The sequence below is a fragment of the Sinohyriopsis cumingii genome, chromosome 7, assembly GCF_028554795.1.
Source record: "Sinohyriopsis cumingii isolate HCF-2022 chromosome 7, ASM2855479v2, whole genome shotgun sequence".
Lineage (NCBI taxonomy): Eukaryota > Metazoa > Mollusca > Bivalvia > Unionida > Unionidae > Sinohyriopsis > Sinohyriopsis cumingii.
The window spans coordinates 21316925-21331113 of NC_142967.1; the positions used below are offsets into that span (position 1 = coordinate 21316925).

General features: G+C 34.9%; 1 protein-coding gene across 3 annotated transcripts in view; it reads left to right on the forward strand.

Moving 5' to 3' along the window:
• The window catches only part of LOC149794848 (pantothenate kinase 3-like), a 94223-nt gene extending 80894 nt beyond the window's left edge, over nucleotides 1–13329 (forward strand). For all 3 annotated transcript variants that reach the window (XM_089964506.1, XM_089964507.1, XM_089964505.1), the window contains exons 6-7: nucleotides 2508–2633; nucleotides 5295–13329. In XM_089964506.1, the coding sequence (XP_089820632.1) occupies nucleotides 2508–2633; nucleotides 5295–5366 (198 nt within the window). In that variant the 3' untranslated portion in view covers nucleotides 5367–13329. The remainder of the gene's footprint in view (nucleotides 1–2507; nucleotides 2634–5294) is intronic.
• The last annotated feature ends 860 nt before the right edge of the window (nucleotides 13330–14189 follow it).

Consider the following 14189-nt stretch of genomic DNA (forward strand, 5'->3'; position numbering starts at 1 on the left):
TTATTTCTAGTTGGTCTGAACTGAAAATTGTTCCACTCGAACATCCATTATCCCCACAACAGAATTCTTTAAAGTCTTGTTATTGATATTTGTTCTGAACAGAAAGTAAGATCAGCATGGGGTTTTAACTGAAGACTTCTTAATCATGTATATTTCATCTTAATAGAAAATGTGCCAATCTGATATGACAGTCCTAATGGTCATCTTAAAAATCTTGTTGCTACTCATTCCAGATGGAAAGTCATATTGACTTTGTCTTTTCACCATACTTCTTATAATGTCTGGTTGGTACTAAACGTATTATGGTGTAACTCTAGCATCCATTCATATAATGTCTAGTTGGTACTAAATATATTATGGTGTAACTCTGGCATTCATTATGGCTACCATAGCAGCCATCTTAAAAATCTTGTTACTGTCTATATTCTTAAATAGAAAGTGATATTGACATAAGGTTTCAGCCAGAATCGTTATTATATCTGGTTGGTCCAGAATAAAAATATTGACATTCTAACCTCAGATATTGCTGCTTAGGCTTTTCATCACTGCTCCTAATAAGTGGAAGGTCATATCAAAGTCATATCAAGATGGGTTTTCTCCATAAGATGTCTACTTGGTTTTGAATAAATGAAATGAATCTTATCCAACATCCAGTATGGTCACAATGGTGGTTATCTTGAAAATCTTGTTATTACTACTGCTACAGTGTTGATGACATAGGGTTTTCACCAGTAGAATTCTTGTGAAATCTAGTTGGTATTTAATGACATTCAGACATCCAGTATGGTCACCATAGCAGCCATCTTGAAAATATTGTTATTGCTGCTTATCCTAAATGGAAAGTCGTTTTGACATGTGCTTTCCACCTGAAGACTAATTGTGATATACAGTTGGTTCTGAATGAAAGTGATGCCAGTCTGACCGCAGATATTGCCATCATGGCAGCCATCTTGAAATCTTTTCATCACTATGTCCCCTAAGTGGAAAGTCATAAATATGTAGTTTTTATCAAAAGACTTCAGATGGTATCTACATGTTCTGAATGTTAATGATGCTAATCTATGGCCACTATGATTGGCATCTTAACAAAATCTTGTTATCATTATTCCTCCAGAATAATTGTCATATAAACATATTGTTTTCACCAAAGACTTCTTATGATATCTGGTTGGTCCTAAATGAAAATGGTGCACTGCAGACATCCAATATGGCTGCCACACTAACATATTGAAAATCGTGTCACTAATTCACCTGAATGGATGGTCATATTTGGCATGGGGTTTTAAAGTCTTTCAGTGGCATCCTGTTTGTCTTGAAAGAAAATGGTGCAAATCTTGCATCCAGTATGGCTGCAACAGAGGCTGATTTTGAAAATCAAATTGCTCAAGAATATCAGAGATGGTTTCAGCAGTGGAAAAAGAAGAAATAGTCTTATTTTGAATTCCTAGGAATTCATTTCAGATGTTGGAGCATCAGTCCCTTCAAGGGGCCCCAGCTAATGATGTCACTATTGCTGCAAAACACAGAATTTATATATTCAATGGTAAAATAAGGTACCACACCATGCAACCATCTTAGTAAGGTGTCACACCATCCAGCCCTCTGTATAAGGTGCCACACCATGTGACCCTCTGAGTAGTGTGCCACACAATATAGCCCTCTTAGTAAGGTGTCGCACCTTACAACCTTCTACGTATGGTCTCACATCTCACAACCTTCTGAGTAAGGTGTCATACCATGCATCTCTCTTAGTAAGGAGCTACACCATGCAGCCCTCATAGTAAGGTGTCACACTATACAACCTTCTTAGTAAGGTGTCACACCATACAACCCTCTTTGTAAAGTGCAACACCATGCAGCCCTCATAGTAAGGTGCCACACCATGCAACAATTTTAGTAAGGTGTTGCACCATGTAACCCTCTTAGTAAAGTATCACACCATGCAGAAATCTTGATATGGTTTCACACCACACAACCCTCTTAGGTGTCACACCATATAACCCTCTTAGTAAGATGTCACATCATGCAACCTTCTGAGTAAGGTGTCACACCATGCAACTCTCTTAATAAGGAGCTACACCATGCAGCCCTCATAGTAAGGTGTCACACCATGCAACCTTTTTAGTAAGGTGTCACACCATTTGACCCTCTTACTAAGGTGTGACACCATGCAGAACTCTTAGTATGATGTCACACCACACAACCATCTTTGTAAGATATCACACAATGCAATCCATTTAGTAGCGTGTCACCTAACCCTCTTAGGTGTCAAACCTTATTGATAAGGACTCACCATGCAACCCTCTTGGTAAGATGTCACACCATGTAACCCACTTAGCAATGTGCCACACCATGCAACCTTATAAATAAGAATGCAACATGTAACTGTCCTAACAGAGTCACACCATGCAACACTCTTATTAGGGCAAACCAATCTAATATTTATTCTTGTATATCTCATTTTCAAGTATGCTTTAACTGGCTTCTTTCTTTTATGTTTCTTCTAGAAAATAGAGCGAGTAGTGTTTGTTGGGAACTTCCTTCGTGTGAATACAATATCAATGAAACTGCTGTCAAATGCCATGGAATATTGGTCCAATGGAACTATGAAAGCCTTGTTCTTGGAGCATGAGGTATAATCAGATTCTTACTTCATTCCAACTTAATAGTTTTCTGACCTGTATTATCTTGAGATAAGCCTTGTTTTGGAGTATAAGGTAAAATTAAATTCTTACCTCATTCCCACTTAATAGTTTTTGGACCTGCATTATCTTGAGATGAGCCAGGTTCTGGAGTATGAGGTAAGGTTAAATTCTTACCTGATTTTAACTAAAGTTAATAGATTTTGACCTGCATCATTTTAAGATTAGCCCTGTTCCAGAGTATGAGGTAAAATTAAATTCTTACCTCATTCCAACTTAATAGCTTTTGGACCTGCATCATCTTAAGATGAGCCATGTTCCAGAGTTTGAGGTAAAATTAAATTTTTACCTCATTCCAACTTAATAGTTTTTGGACCTGCATCATCTTAAGATGAGCCATGTTCCAGAGTTTGAGGTCAAATTAAATTCTTACCACATTCTAACCTGATAGTTTTCAGACCTGCATTATCTTGAGATAAACCTTGTTCCCGAGTAACAAGTATGATTAAATTCTTTTTTTGTGTTACATTCTTTATGTTAATGTTTTGTATTTGTTTTGGTTTTTCTCCCTGACTTTTTCATAAAGAAAAGGATTGGCTTGAAATTTGTCTCTCAGTGCATCATTTTTTACCATGCACAAATTCATTTGTTTTTTTTTTTTGAATATGCACAGAAACCATAAAGGCTGTTCTCGATACATAGATGTTTCTCAAATTTACCATGAACAGCCATAAATGTTAATATAAACAATAAGATCACAGTCCTGCCTTACATAACAAAACATCCAGCAGCCAGGTGAAGGGAGATTACTTTTCTAGGCTTAATACAGCATCCACAAAGAAGTGACTTTTATGGAAGCCTACATTAGTAGAATTTCCACTGGTGGCATTACTGATGGCATCATCATGAACAAATTTCTTTAGGTTTTGGCAAAACTTGTTAGTCTCGGTGTTTGCTTGTTAAGTGGACCCAGACTTTCATTTCAGTGATGATTTGATAGGCAGGTTTTCCTTTAGATCTCAGTGTGGACTTGATAAGCAGACCCTGGCTTTGATCTTTGATGACTTAATAAGCAGGCTTTCACTTTGATCTCAGCATTGAATTGATAAGCAGGCTTTTACTTTGATCTCAGTGTTGACTTGATAAGCAGGCTTTTACTTTGATCTCAGTGTTGACTTGATAAGCAGGCTTTCACTTTGATCTCAGTGTTGACTTGATAAGCAGACTTTTACTTTGATCTCAGTGTTGACTTGATAAGCAGGCTTTCACTTTGATCTCAGTGTTGACTTGATAAGCAGACTTTTACTTTGATCTCAGTGTTGACTTGATAAGCAGGCTTTTACTTTGATCTCAGTGTTGACTTGATAAGCAGGCTTTTACTTTGATCTCAGTGTTGACTTGATAAGCAGACTTTTACTTTGATCTCAGTGTTGACTTGATAAGCAGGCTTTCACTTTGATCTCAGTGTTGACTTGATAAGCAGGCTTTTACTTTGATCTCAGTGTTGACTTGATTAGCAGGCTTTTACTTTGATTTCAGTGTTGACTTGATAAGCAGGCTTTCACTTTAATCTCAGTGTTGACTGGATAAGTAGGCTTTCACTTTGATTTCAGTGTTGACCTGATAAGCAGATCCTGGCTTTGATCTATGATGACTTAATAAGCAGGCTTTCACTTTGATCTCAGTGTTGAATTGATTAGCAGGCTTTCACTTTGATCTCAGTGTTGACTTGATATGCAGGCTTTCACTTTGATCTCAGTGTTGACTGGATAAGCAGACTTTTACTTTGATCTCAGTGTTGACTTAATAAGCAGGCTTTCACTTTGATCTCAGTGTTGACTTGATATGCAGGCTTTCACTTTGATCTCAGTGTTGACTGGATAAGCAGACTTTTACTTTGATCTCAGTGTTGACTTAATAAGTAGGCTTTCACTTTGATCTCAGTGTTGACTTGATATGCAGGCTTTTAGTTTGATCTCATTATTGGCTTGATAACCAGACTCTGGTTTTCATCTCAGTACTGGTTTGATAAGCAGGACCAGACTTCCTTCTTTTCTTGAATAAGAAGAATATAGTGATCTCAAAGTTTGTTTTCATTTTAACAGGTTTTAGGTCCATGATAACTTAATATGGCTAGAATTTATATCTTCAAACTGTTATTTATCAACACGTAATGAAACTTTTTAAGATGTATTTTATTTATTTTTAACTCTGCTGTTTTGGTTAGCTAACCTTTTCTCATTATGATTAAGATTGTATTTTAGACTTCTGAGGCAAGAAATTTTCCTTAAACTCGATGTTTTGTTTGGACAGCGGAAATATACACATCATGAACAAACTTGAATCCGGTGATGCATGATTCAGTTCTGCCATATCCCCCTTTTTTTTGTTCAATTCTCAGTTTCAGTTTCTTAGTATTTTTTTTAATATAAGAACATAAAATCATGGAAATAAATTCCTTAACAGAGATACCTTCCAAAATTGATTATTTTTCTTTGTTGGAAGTTGAAGTTGGATAAATGAAGAATAATTAATTATCTCTTCAAATGACTGGTTTTTGACGTATGATTGATTATTGCCATAGATAATGTTATTGCCAAGAACTCAACAAGCTTTCAATGTGTATCTTAACTGTTGTTCTTTTTTTTAAAGGGTTATTTTGGAGCCATGGGTTGCTTGATGGAATACATGACAACCAGGTTTATACACGACATTCCAGCCTAGTGGAATACATAACAACCAGGTTTATCCATGACATTCCATCATGATTCAGGGGAGAGAACTGTGACACATTCCAGTCAGAACCAGGTCAAGAGTTCTTCAGTTCAGCATTGACTTTTTATTTATCTCTCAATTTTGGAAGGGGGGAACATTGAGGTGTTATTTCAGGCACAGAAAATTTCATGACCAATCCAGTATTCAATTGTTCAGGTGTATTTTATCTAAAATACATTACCAACCACTCCTTCCATTTTCAGTATATAACAGTTTGCATGGTTTCAAAAGTGGTATAATAGTTTTACATCCACTGAGATTTAAATGGTCATAAGTGCTTTTTCTCTTTTCTCTTTTTTCTTATTTTGCATATTGTATGTAAAGAAAGATTGGTGTAAATCATAATTTAAGTTAATCTGCTTTTGAAAATAAAAATTGGATACTGATTGTTTGCTTGGAGACATGTAATTGGCGCTGATTAATTTATTGTCCAAGAGACATATAATTGGCGCTGAATAATTTATTGTCCAAAAGACGTTATTTGTGCTGATTATTCCCCAAAAGACATTATTTGAGCTGATTAATTTATTGCCCAAAAGACGTTATTTGTGCTGATTAATTTATTGCCCAAATAAGTAATCATATAAAAGTCACTTGTCACTTTAATTAGGAATTTAAGAATCATTTGATTTGTTTGGTTAAATGTGTCATTTATCATGTTTTTGTATATGTATCTTTTTTTCACTCTTTCATCCACCAGGAACATCGATATGTGCCATCCCTCCATCTGTCTCTCCATCCATCATGCATACTTTTAAGCACAAAATAGAGACAAAAGCAAACTGAGCCAAAGCCCTAAACCAGAAATAAAAACTATTGAGTCAAAGCAGTTGAAATTGGATATTGAGCTACCTGTAGTTGGTTTCAAAACCTAATAGGTTCTGTTGACTGTAACCATATTTTTAAGGTTTAGTTGGGCAGTATGTTAAGTAAATGGACGTTAAATGTCGTTGTAAGGAATAGGGCTGAGAGATTTGACTTTAAGAACATGAATCCCTTCTTTTTCTGTAATTATGCTCATTGCAGTAAATGCCAGTGATGTATACATAGGTTAACTAAACTTTTCAGTCAGCCAGACCTATAGAACATATGATTGGTGATTTCATTTGATTGATGGTACATGTAAAATGAAAGTGTACAAAAAGTTAAAGCAAATATTGTATTATTATTATTTTCAATGATTATACAGACAAAATCTGTCTATCGGGATTGGGGCTGTATAATTGATGTCTGACAATTTAGACTGGATTTCTTATCTAATTTGATTATTTAATTTGCATTGAAACTCAATATAGCTTTAATTATTGCAAATTGCCCCAAAGAAACAAGTTTCGTTGAAAATAATTCAAAATTAACAAATTGCTTCTACAAAATTGTAGCTGATATTTAAATTTACTATCTTCTGATTTTATGTATGTGTTAGTTTCACAGCCTAACTGTCAAATTGAAGAATTTTGTCAATATTATGTAAATATTTGTTGTCTGGAAAAATTATGTATGCGTTGCACATGAGAAACATAATTTAAGGATTAGTAGTCGTGTGAAATGGTTTGTATGTCCAAATGAAAATGATTAAATTAGTAACTGACATTTCAGTCATTTTTTTAATATTACTTTGTAAAAATAAATATCGAACAAAGCATTAATCAGAGGGACAGAGGTCACTTTCAGATGCTAAACAGTGTGGTGTAGTGGTAAATTTTGTTGCCCACTGGTCTGGGAAAGCTAAACATTAGATTCAGGTAATGAAGGGAAGTGACTGAAGTCAGACCCCACCAGAACAAAAAGTTCATTATGTTTGCCATGATGTGAAATCTAAATGGACTGTATATGTAAAATTATGAAAATTGGATTGATGGCCATCATTTTCATATGATTCACAACAAATTCAATTCTAAAATTTAAACTATTGCATTTATTGAAATTGACAGATTTGTTAATCCAACAGCTGGATGTCTTTGCTTGGAACCCAGATTTTTCAGTCTTGTCCAGTAGACATCATGCATATAAAAAAATTCTACACTTTAAATTACACAATGCAGAGGAACTTGTATGTACATATGCATCATGAAAATATTGCAATCTGAATATATATGCATGGGAACTTTGTATCTCAATTTGGAATTGCCAGTTCAAAGCTCATCCGAATATATATGAGAAATTTAGATTATATTGTGGAATTGCCTCTCTTAAGATTATCTGAAGCTATTAGTATGAGAAATTTCCACGTCATTGTGGAATTTCCCAGTCTAAAGATTATTTGAATATACATGTATAAGAAATTTCCACCTCCTTGTGGTATTTCCCAGTCTAAAGATTCTTCCAATAATTACGAAAAATTTGCACCTCAGTGTGGAATTGGCTGCCTTGCATTGCAGACAATTGATAGCTTTGCACAGGCATCATGTTTGAAAGAAAGTTAATTGTCTGTTCTATAAATTTTACCTCACAAAGCTGTCATTACATTATTTTTATACTTTATTTATTTATTTATTTATTTATTTATTATTTCCCCAGATTGTGCTGCTGTTATGGCTTCAAAATGGAAATTGTGGCTCTTGTAGGTTAGATTACAGAATCATAATTATTCTGTTCTTTCAAAACGTACATCAGCTTATATGTCTTCGTAGCTAACATTAGATTCTTGTTTGATAGTGCTAGCACATAACGTTTTATGTTTTTGTACCATAAGAACTATGCACATATTTATTTTGCACCTGAGAAAAGAAATGAATCAAGATTTTATGCTTTCTTTCTCTCTTGAGTTTATTTTCAGTTAAGCCAGCTGGTCTCTTTTTGAAGAACTTTACTGCTTGCAATGAGGTCATTTTTGTTTAGCTCAACTGGCCATAAGAGCAGTGTGCCAATGATATGGTCCAGCATTCTTCATTCATTGTCTGTCATTCAGCAATTTTTTCTTGTTCCGTTGGACCAGTTTAGATCATAATTTGGCACAGAACATATCGTCATAAAGGACTCTCAGATTGTTGTAAGTTATGCCAATCTGCCATTATAAATGACTGCTATTAATTAGAAAGAGATTGGCATAACGTACTGCTGTTAATTAGAAAGAAATTGGCGTAACTTACTGCTGTTAATTAGAAAGAAACTGGCATAACTTACTGCTGTTAATTAGAAAGAGATTGGCATAACTTACTGCTGTTAATTAGAAAGAGATAAACCTTTACACAATACATCATGGCATGAAACCTTTTACAATTTTTACAAGTTATTTCAATCCACTGTCATGTATGGCCACCATTACTAAAATTTGACAAATCTGTCCATCATTAATCAACAATTACTATTTTGAACTTTTCAAAACCAGTCAGACCAATTTCAGCCAAACTTGGCATAGCATCCTGGCATAAAGGCATTTGTACAGATCATTTTGCATAAAACATCTGGCCTTAAGGCATTCATACAGATCATTTGGCACAGAACATCTGGCCTAAAGGCATCCATACAGATCATTTGGCACAGAATGTCTGGCCTAAAGACATTCATTCAGATCATTTGGCACAGAGCATCCTGGCATAACGGTACTCATGATCATTTGGCACAGAATGTCTGGCATAAAGGCATTTGTACAGATAATGTTGGTTCTTCATCAGTTACTGATAACAGAATATTGTTTAAATTACTTCTTTTTGCCAAAATAGAATTTGACCAAAGTTTAGAGAAATCATTTATTTTCTTTTTAACTCACACAGCCAGAAACACAAGATTGGCAGAGCTTGTTATCATTATAAAGGCGGTATTTTGATCCAGTTTTGATCGAGCTTGGTGTGGAAACATATCATCATAATCTTATTTGAATTTCATAAAGAGCATCATCAACAAGTATTGGTGTATTTTGGCATCTGAACTTCCAAACTAGAGGCAATATTCTCGATCATATTTTTAATAAAATTAGGTATAGAAAATTTAAGATGGCTTCAGATTATGCATATGAATAAGGCATTCATAGGTAAGTCAGGTGAGTGATATCAAGCCTGTGTGCATCTCTTGTGATATGCTGGGTTTTGAATTTTAAAGAAGAGTTTTAAGATATTGGCAACTTCCGACATTAAACATTTTACAAGACCATGTTATCCTCTGTTTCTGAATCTCACATGCAAATGTTTTAAGTCTGATAATGCAGAATGATTTACACTTTCATTTTTAAAAAAAATTGACAGACATGTTCAGATGAATATTTCTCATTATTAGATGAAGACATAATGGGGCAACAGTATTTAATATCCTATAAATAGAACCTAACAGGAATGTTCATGTCCAATTAATTTTATAAATTGCAAGTGTTTAGCAATTTCCTTTAAATTATTAGTTTTATAAATCTGATTTTTTGTGTGATTACAAATGAAGTATTTTCTCCAGGCTGTGCTCTTATATCTATTTCACAGTAAAATTAGGAAGGATGCACAGAGACATTGGCATTGTATCATTAAAAAAAATGCAGGGGTCTTGGGTGGCAGAGTAGTTAGAGGTGCTTGTCTGTACAGATAACTGACATTTCACCTCTGTATGTGTACATTTGAGTCTCGGCTTGGCCAATTTGGCCACGGCAAAAAGCATGCAAGTAGCTTCCTAGGATCAGTGGTTCTTCCCAGAATGCAATACTGGCTGCCATTTATAGCTATCTTATGTTAAAAATGGCGTAAAACCAAACCAAACATTAAAGAAAATCCCCAAAATATAGCTGTATATAGATTGTGTTCTGTGTCCTGACTATTAGGCAAGTTCATTGAGTTGGCAAGATGGCCAAATTCAGGATTCGGGAGCAAACTTTTTATTGATAAAGATTATCTCGTGCTGTAATAGAACTCGGTTCAGGTGCATTGTAAAGAATTAAAAATTATGTTTCTTTCATGCTGAATACTAAAGTCATTGAAAGTGAAAATGACTGGCCACCAGATATCAAGTTGTAAGTGTTTAGAGAATGTAGTAGACGAAAGTAATGACTAGGGGATGATATATTTGCCGATCACAGGGTTATTGCCTTGGCATCTAATACCAGTACTGTGGATGATAGTTTTTCTCATCATAGGGATGTTGCCTTGGCATCTAATGCTAGTACTGAGGGTGATGGTTTTACCAATCATTGATATGTTGCCTTGGCTTCTAATACCAGTAGTGGGGGTGATAGTTTTGCTGATCATAGAGATGTTGCCTTGGCATTTAATACCAGTAGTGGGGGTGATAGTTTTACTGATCTTAGGGATGTTGCCTTGGCATCTAATAACAGTAAATCAAGGAAAAGAGAAAAGAAATACATCTCAGATTAAAATTTTTACTTCAGATTGGCATAAATGAAAACTAAAGGTTTATTATGTTAACAGCTGTGCAGAAATTTGAAAGAGACATCTGTAATAAATCTAGAAGTAGGTACTTGTGTTTCATTTCCATTGCTATCTGTAGAAATTAATGTATTGAATAAGAACATGTAGAAGTAATTGGACAGTAATTTGGTAACAAAGAGAACTACTAGTATTGGACAGTAATTTGGTATCAAAGAGAACTACTGATATTGGACAGTAATTTAGTATGAAAGAGAACTACTAATGGACAGTTAATTTAGTATCAAAGAGAACTACTAATATTGGACAGTTAATTTAGTATAAAAGAGAACTACTGATGGACAGCAATTTAGTATCAAAGAGAACTACTAATGGACAGTAATTTAGTATCAAAGAGAACTACTAATGGACAGTAATTTAGTATCAAAGAGAACTACTAATGGACAGTAATTTGGTATCAAAAGAACTACTAATAACAGCTAATATTGGGCAGTAATTTAGTATCAAAGAGAACAACAAATGGACAGTAATTTAGTATCAAAGAGAACTACTAATGGACAGTAATTTGGTATCAAAAGAACTACTAATAACAGCTAATATTGGGCAGTAATTTAGTATCAAAGAGGACTACTAATATTGGACAGTTAATTTAGTATCAAAGAGAACTACTAATATTGGGCAGTAATTTGGTATCAAAGAGAACTAATAATATTGGACAGTAATTTAGTATCAAAGAGGACTACTAGTATTGGACAGTAATTTGGTATTAAAGAGAACTAATAATATTGGACAGTTAATTTAGTATCAAAGAGAACTACTAATATTGGACAGTAATTTAGTATCAAAGAGAACTGATAATGAACAGTAATTTTGGTATCAAAGAGAACTACTAATATTGGACAGTAATTTGGTATTAAAGAGAACTACTGATATTGGACAGTTAATTTAGTATCAAAGAGAACTACTAATATTAGGCAGTAATTTGGTATTAAAGAGAACTAATAATATTGGACAGTTAATTTAGTATCAGATAGAACTACTAATATTGGGCAGTAATTTTGGTATCAAAGAGAACTACTAATATTGGACATTAATTTGGTATCAAAGAGAACTACAAATGAATTAAATTCAATGCTAAGTCATGTCCTTTTTAGTGAGAGATATGAACAGAAAATGTGTACTATATTGTGAAGTATACTGTGAAATATATTGGTACATTGTTACTAATTTAAGGCAAGATTCTTGATTTGGTTCAAACATGTTATTAGTAGAGCTAACATTCCTGAAAGCACAAACAAGCATTTTTGTGTGAAATGTTTTCTTAATCTAATTTGATAATTATTTATCTGAACAAAATAGATGTAATGAGGTATAGATTATCGTAGTTTCACTGTGCATGTGTATAGAATTGTAACAAAATATGTCATGATTGTATTCAGAATTTCTAGCTGAATATTTGTCAGAAATATGAAAAGAAGACTACATCTCATTTACCATAATGATCTTTTCTCCCTCATTGTTTTATATAAAATACTTGACTTTTGAACATTATAATCAGAGTTAGTTTTCAGTCTTTGGGTTTTTATTTTGATATACTTTGCAATCTTGTATTCAGTGTCATTAACAATAAACAGTGGGGCCCCGAGTGGTCTAAAGCGCTCTCCATTGCAGATCACTACCATCTCACCTCTGTCTGTGTGGGTTCGAGTCTCGCATTCAGCCAATGTGGGTATGTGAGAAAGCTTGGCAGTAGCTTCTCGTGGATTGTTGGTTCCTTCCGGGGTTTTCCTGGGTTTTTCCTCCACCGTTAATACTGGCCACCATGTATAGCCTATCATGTGCTGAAAAATGGCGTTAAACCCTACAACAACAACAACAATAAACAGAAATTGATGGTAAGCTTAGAGCAGAATTTTTTTCACATAGTAGAATTCATTTTGTATGCCCTATATTTTCTTGCTATCTAGAGTCTAAGTGATAACTTCTTTATAAGGGCATGTATCCGTTTGAGAATCGGTCTTAGATTTTTGGAAAGACCCAGATTTTAATATACTTGCACTGGACCATTGCAGTTTTTGTCATGTCTGTTGTCATGTGTTTATAATATCAGTTCACTGACAGATTTGAGATTCAGACTATAGCTAAACCTGTTAAAAGCTTGAAAAAGTTCTGGAGAAATCTCAATTCCATCTGATCACAGATTAAGTAATATGAATTTACCATCTTTTATTTTGAAAAAAAAATTGCAAAATTTTTGCAAGGCGTTGGACTGTTCACACTTAACTGATTTGTATATCTGTAAATATTTGCTCTAAAACATTTTGTTTACTTTTGATTCAGAGTCAGTGTGATATTGACTGGAACGGACAGCTGTCTTTACCAACATTTTTGTATAGCGTATTTAACAGAATAGAATTCTAAAACCTGGAACTTACAACAACTTGTGGCAAGCGATGTTCTTGTGTTTGAATCATCTTAAATGTGTATATGCATATTAGCTGTTATTACTGAATTACCACTACATTTTATCAGGTAGTTTGCATTGATGTGACTGAATTAAATGGAAATATTATACAAAGTGCCATGGTGGTTAAGTAAATGACTAAATTCTCTACTGTTGTTTATCCTTCTGCAAATGAGGTTGGTGGGGTATGCTGGAGTTGGATTTTCCAGCCAGCCAGCCATTTGTCCATCACACTGGAGTCAAATTGTCTAGTAAGCCGTCTGTCCAACATATTGGAGTGAGATTGTCATGAGTTATCTGTCTTTCGCTGGAGTCAGATTGTACAGTCAACCATCTGTCCATCACACTGGAGTCTTGATTGTCCAACTGTCATCTGTCCATCACATTGGAGTCTTGATTGTCCAACTGCCATCTGTCCATCACACTGGAGTCTTGATTGTCCAACTGCCATCTGTCCATCACATGAGTCTTGATTGTCCAACTGCCATCTGTCTATCACACTGGAGTCTTGATTGTCCAACTGCCATCTGTCCATCACACATGAGTCTTGATTGTCCAACTGTCATCTGTCCATCACACTGGAGTCTTGATTGTCCAACTGCCATCTGTCCATCACACTGGAGTCTTGATTGTCCAACTGCCATCTGTCCATCACACTGGAGTCTTGATTGTCCAGCTGCCATCTGTCCATCACACAAGTCTTGATTGTCCAACTGCCATCTGTCCATCACACTGCAGTCTTGTCTGTCTATCACACTGGAGTCTTGATTGTCCAACTGCCATCTGTCCATCATACATGAGTCTTGATTGTCCAACTGCCATCTGTCCATCACACTGGAGTCTTGATTTTCCAACTGCCATCTGTCCATCACACTGGAGTCTTGATTGTCCAGCTGCCATCTGTCCATCACACAAGTCTTTATTGTCCAACTGCCATCTGTCCATCACACTGCAGTCTTGTCTGTCTATCACACTGGAGTCTTGATTGTCCAACTGCCATCTGTCCAT